Raw genomic sequence first — 6,564 nt, forward strand, 5'->3', positions numbered from 1 at the left:
GGCCAGAATTATAATTTAGCCAGAGTTAATTGTGTAACCTAATAAAACTTTTTTACAAATAGCCAAATGGGTCTGAAAGATATTCATTTATAAGCAAATATTCAGTTGAATCTTGTATAACTTTACTGCATAAATCACTTATTTCATAATTAAAAGTGGTCTAAATGACCCTAAAAGTAGTAAGTTTGGTATACTTAATTGATGGATATTTGACCATTTTTAGGGTCATTTAGACCACTTTTAACTATTAATTAAAAATTAAAAACTTTTTTTATTAAATTACATGATTAACTCTGATCAAATTATAATTCTAGCCAAAATTAAGCAGTGAAAAATACCTGCAGTAAAATTTAGCAATGCAGGACCCAGAAATATATATACAGGGGTAGGGTACACAGATGTGTCACCATCATGATGAAATTAGAAAGAGTAAAGTTTTAATTTGCGTACTATTGCGTATTTTTTATCAAAATTTTTATATGTAAAAAATTAGTTTGTGTATTTTTGGCCTAAATTTAGCTAATCTTATATATTTACTGTACATTAACCGCATTGTAATATTTAGTATTAATTGAAGAAATTCTAAGGGTTTAAAAAGTTAAATTTTAGAAAAATATTATTAAAAAAATGGTAAATTAAAATAAATTCTATTTTTTCACATTAGTATAGAAGTTATGATAAAATAATTAATAACTTAATGTCTGAAATTTTATTTGCATATTTTTGCAGGATTTTCAATATCAGGTGTCAATTATGCATACTACTAGTAGGGCAATCTTGGGGGTTAACTGGGACAGCGGTTATCACATAGGTCTAACCATAATTTAGTGTCTTTCACCCCAGACCACACAGCCTTGTTTTCTGATATGATAACACTATACGTTTGTTTTTATCTCCCAGACCACCTAACCTTGATTCCTGATATGTTATTACTTGATAGCTAAAAAGAACCCTCCAAGCGTTGTAGATAAGATTAACATCATTTATTCCTAGGCATTATTACCACGCATGGATCCATTCTAGGTATCTTAATTTTATGCTATATCAGATTCTTTTATAAGTGCAAAGGTATGAAAGACACGAAAGTGTCTGTAATACCGATGGCACGATTCAGCAATCCATTGTGGCATACTATTTTTATGATACTCTAAAATGGATTCATTCAACGATTTAAGCCATTCAGCTCTAACCAAAAATTTTTAACAGGAAGGCAACTAGACATATTGTAAAGCTTTTCCTGCTATACGAAAAAATCTGGGACAGTGAAGTCTAACCAAAAATCTAACCTAAAAGTCTAACCAAAAATGTATAGCAGGAAGGCAACTAGATATGTTTTAAAGCTTTTCCTCCTATACGAAAAAATCTGGGACAGCGAAGTCTAACCAAAAATCCAACCCAGGTTTAAACAAAAAATGTATAGCAGGAAGGTAACTAGATATATTGTAAAGCTTTTTCTGCAATACAAAAAAAATCTGGGACAACAGGTCTAACCAAAGGTCTAACCAAAAATCCGACCGAGGTCTAACCAAAAAATGTATAGCAGGAAGGTAACTAGATATGTTTTTTAAAGCTTTTCCTCCTATACGAAAAAAAATTCTAAGAGACGATGAAGTACAACAAAATTTAACCCTAATCATAAATTGCTCTGATTCTTTGACGAAGCCTATTTTCATACCGATTTTGATAGTAATAAGATGGGAAACATTTTAGAATTTATTAATTGAAGAAAAAAATTTTTAGGTTATTAGTACACAACCAGTATGGCAACAAGTAATCGAACTTGTGATAGATGTGGAAAGACTTTTGCAACTCCACAAAAGCTTCGTGGACATCAAAATAGAAAGTTTCTATGCAAGCCTACAGCTAATTCTCAGGATCCCACACCTGAGATTGTACAATTGCAACCACAACCGGAGCAACTCCAGGATCCCACACCTGAGATTGTACAATTGCAATTACAACCGGAGCAAATCCAGGAACTCATACCTGAAGTTATCCCAGCTCCTGCAGAGAAAACTCCTAATTTATTAATTGATGAACTAGCAAAATGGTTAGCAGGACCTGGTGATTACAATCAATATACTCCATGAAAAAGAAGAGCTTTCCAAACAGATAATGAATGGTTTGCTTATATGCAAGGAGATTATAGAGGAAGATGGTGTGATATTCAATTTGTAAAAAGAGTTCATGATCCTGCACGTTCACATAAATCTCTAAAACATAAGACAGTATGGCAAGCTGATCTTAAACCAAATGTTAGAGATATACCATATTTCCCAAGTATAATAGCTGATACCTGTCAGAAAATAACAGAAATTCTTGAGAGTGAACTTGAAGAAAAAGGGCAAATCAAATCAGCTATCACTATATTGGCTACATATACAGTTAATAGGGAACATATAAACAAGTTTATCATAGTAGGAGTCATACGTGTACTTCTTTTAAAGAATGATATAGATGATCATTTAACAAAATCGGCAGTGGATATCGCGGATAAAATTGTCAAATTTATGAAAGGAGGGTCTGGTTGGAAAATTGTTAGTATAGATATATTAACTATTGAGACGTATACTTACCGCCGAGCAGAAGGAGGCTCATACATTCTTACACCTAAGGCACTTGCAAATAAGAAGTGCACTATCAATCCGGATAACAAAGATCTCATAGATCCGGACACAGGCTTGCCCTCTGAAAAATGTTTGCAAGGGGCTTTAGGTGCTTACTTTGCATATAAAGATGGACATACACAAAAACTTGAGCGAATCTTTCGGGCAGAAAAATTTAAGACATACTTGGAACAAGTCAATCTCAATGCAATTCCCATGCCCACTCCTGTTTGTCCACGCATATTTAGCAAGATTGAGGACCTCAATCCTGAGATCTCCATTAATATATGGGAATGAGAGGAAAAAACTGGTATTCCAAAACCTGTTATTGCAAGTAAGAATTACAACCGTCAACATATCATTCACCTCATGGTCCTTACAGATATTACAAAATCAGATGAAGGAAAGTATGGTCAGAAGAATCACTTCCTTTGGATTAAGAATCCTGATGCTTTAATATACAAAGATACATCTCACAAGGGAAAGAAGCATCTTTGCAATCGGTGCTTTCAAAGCTTTCCATCGTCTAAATCTCTAACTAATCATCAGGAATGGTGTTTTGGATTAGGTGAGTCACCACAAAGAGTTGAGTTACCAGTTAAAGGTAAGAATGATTTTGAGGAGTTTAAGAATTTTAACCGAACAATGTATGCTCCATGTGTAATTATTGCAGACTTTGAGGCTGATAACAGAAAGTATAATGAAAACTATGGTGGAAATATGCATAAGATTATGAAGCAAAAGGCTAACAGCTTCTGCTATATGGTCCACTGGATTGAAACTGATGAGACATGGCGGCCATTCTTATACCAAGGACCAAATGCAACAGAAGAGTTTGTCAGCAGACTTGATAAAGAATTAAAAAGGATTAATGATGTATTAGAAGTAAAAGTATAACGTATTGTAACAGAGGAAGCTAAAAAGGAATTCACTGAAGCAGTTAGTTGTTGGATATGTAATGGGAATTTCAATCAGGACGTGCAAGACAAAAAAGTTTGGGATCACTGCCACATCACAGGTAAGTTTCGTGGGGCTGCTCATAATGCATGCAATCTTAAGCTTCAAATCGAAGCATAGAAGACTCCAATTCCTGTAGTCTTCCACAATTTCCGTGGCTATGACTCCCATTTAGTTTGTGAATCTGTCGGGCGATCAATTGGAGCACATCAAATCAAAGTTATTGCAGAGACATTTGAACGTTACAAATCTATGAAGGTAGGGCAATTCAAGTACATTGATAGCATGCAGTTCATGGCCTCCAGTCTTGCAAACCTTGCAAAGAATTTAGGGACAGATAAACCCCTCACAAAGCGACACTTCAAAAACTTCTCATCTGAACATATTGACCTAATCACACGTAAGGGGGTTTATCCTTATGAATATATTGATTCACATGATCGTTTCAAGGAGACAGAACTCCCATCTATTCATGACTTTCATAGTACTCTTGGAGGAAAGATCACTCAGGATAATTACAAACATGCACAAAAAGTTTGAAAGGAATTTGGCTGCAAGAACTTGGGCGAGTATCATGACCTTTACCTTAAGACTGATGTTCTTCTCCTAGCAGATATCTGAACAAAATTTCGACAGACAGCAATGCATCATTATGGACTTGACCCAAGTCATTATGTCTCTGCTCCTGCACTTTCTTAGGATGGCATGCTTAAGATGACTGGAGTTAAAATAGAGCTATTCACTGACATGACCATGCATGATTTTACTGAAAAGGCTAAATGTGGAGGAATAGCTATGGCAGGACACCGTTTCTTAAAAGCCAATAACCCTAAGATGGGTGACTCCTTTAATCCCTCTAAACCTACTACCTGGATTTCCTATGTAGATGTAAACAATCTGTATGGATGGGCTATGAGCCAGTACTTACCTATTGGTAATTACAGATGGGAAGCATCTCCAGAATATTTCAAACAGAATCCAGATAAGCAGAAGCAAATACTTAATGTAATTCTTAATACAAAACCAGATGCTACCCGTGGTTACTTCCTAAATATCAAAGCGCACTTCCCCCTTAAGACTCATGATTATCTACAAGATTTACCTCCTGCAGTTGATAGTATAGCTGTAAAAAAGGATAAGTTAAGCCCATATATAACCAAACTTGTTGATAACTTAGATGGAGGGCGATTCCCTGAAACAGAGAAGTTAGTTCCACATCTTGGTAAACATGAAGATTATGTTATACATTACCAAGAGGTCCAGTATTACATTAAGTTAGGCATGGTTGTAGATGAGATTACACAAGTCCTATCATTTGATCAAGATAACTGGTTAGCTCCTTATATTGCAAAAAATACAAATTTACGTCAACAATCCAAGAATTCATTTGAGAAAGACTTCTTTAAACTCATGAATAACTCAGTCTATGGCAAGACTATGGAGAATGTACGTAAGTATCAGGATGTCAAGCTTATGAGAATGATCAATGAAAATGATGAGAAGAAATTCCTTAAGAAAGTTCGCAAGCCCTCCTTCAAGTATGCTCGTCAACTTGGCAACACACTTGTAGAAGCACATATGGGTAAGGCTAGTGTTATTCTCAATAAACCTATCATTATCGGTGCATCTGTCCTTGGTCTCAGTAAACTCTTAATGTACCGCTTCTGGTATGGTTTTGTCAAAGAGAAGTATGGAAACAAAGTACGACTTGGATATATGGATACTGACTCCTTTATCTACCATGTCGAGACAGAAGATATTTACAAGGATATGGCAGAGCGTCCAGATCTCTTTGACCTTAATGATACTAAGACTATCGGGCTTTTCAAGGATGAGACTCCTGGAAATGTAATTACTGAATCCTACCACATCCGTGCAAAATCCTACCACTATGTCTTGGCAGACAAGTCTACAAAGTCCAAACATAAAGGAGTAAGCAAGAAGGGTATGAGTGATATGGCTAAGGACACATATTTCCCATCTTTAGGTGGAACTTTATTAGATGATACAGTAGAAAAAGATGAAATCTTCGATCCTATGACTCAAGTATATCGGGACTGTCTGTTTGAAAATAATATCTTCTATGCCAAGAATGTGGGAATGCGTACAAAAAATCATGTAATATCACTAATCGAGTCAGAGAAGAAGGCATTATCCCCAATCGATACAAAACACTGGATTTGGTCAGATGGTATATCCTCCTTACCATTCGGTCACTGGCGTATTCAAGTATATAAGAAACTTCTTGAGCGTGGTACAAGTCATGAGGCAGCAGAAAAAATAGCTATAGGGACCAGATTACCAGAGAAATATTAGAATGATATAGAATAGTTTAGTGATACTTAGGCATATATTAATAATAAATTATATTTTTTCCCGATAGTTAAAATGGAAGACGATCCAATCTATGATATACATAGTGAAGAATATATCGATGACCTTATACATATCACAATTCAGAGAGGTCTCTTTAAAGATGTAGAGGATGCAATAAAAAGTATAAAGGCATTAGCTAAAATGGTCATAAGTTCTAAGACTAGTATTGATGCATTTAATATGAAATGCCCTGTACCAAACATTCCAAATGCCTTTTATGACTTAGTAGAGGCATTTTATTATTCAATACTAAGAGAAAGACAATCATTAGCACATGACATCTAACAGATTTCTGGGAGGTGTCATATGATAAGATATTCTATGGAATTCTTCAGAATTCTTTGGAATTCCAAATTTTTTTTTCGTAATAAGAACTAATGTCTTTCAACCAGGTATACACTGAGCTACTAGTTATATTACCAGCTTCTGTAATACATGAGGCATGGATTCGTCTCACAACAAGGAAGCGCAGTCCACTATCTGTGTTCGATGCCAGCGGAGTAAATTCCATGGTAGAGTTATTTTTGAAACATGAAGTAGAAAGATACCAGAAAAAATTAGCACGTCAGAGACTAACTGTTAAACAGACATATATGCCAAGAAACAGAATGACACAAGACATGAT

General features: G+C 35.1%; 2 protein-coding genes across 2 annotated transcripts; both read left to right on the forward strand.

The window, feature by feature from the left end:
* Nucleotides 1–4,475: 4,475 nt before the first annotated feature.
* On the forward strand, nt 4,476–5,879 carry OCT59_027639 (uncharacterized protein; the record flags this gene model as incomplete). Its single annotated transcript, XM_066137128.1, has 1 exon — nt 4,476–5,879. One exon carries the CDS (start codon nt 4,476–4,478, stop codon nt 5,877–5,879), a length of 1,404 nt encoding a protein of 467 aa, XP_065993546.1.
* Nucleotides 5,880–5,951: 72 nt separating this feature from the next.
* OCT59_027640 (uncharacterized protein) lies at nt 5,952–6,224 on the forward strand (the record flags this gene model as incomplete). Its single annotated transcript, XM_066137129.1, has 1 exon — nt 5,952–6,224. The coding sequence occupies one exon, from the start codon at nt 5,952–5,954 to the stop codon at nt 6,222–6,224; it is 273 nt and encodes a 90-aa protein (XP_065993547.1).
* Between the last annotated feature and the right edge of the window lie 340 nt (nt 6,225–6,564).

Source organism: Rhizophagus irregularis, chromosome 7 (assembly GCF_026210795.1).
Source record: "Rhizophagus irregularis chromosome 7, complete sequence".
NCBI classification, from domain to species: domain Eukaryota; kingdom Fungi; phylum Glomeromycota; class Glomeromycetes; order Glomerales; family Glomeraceae; genus Rhizophagus; species Rhizophagus irregularis.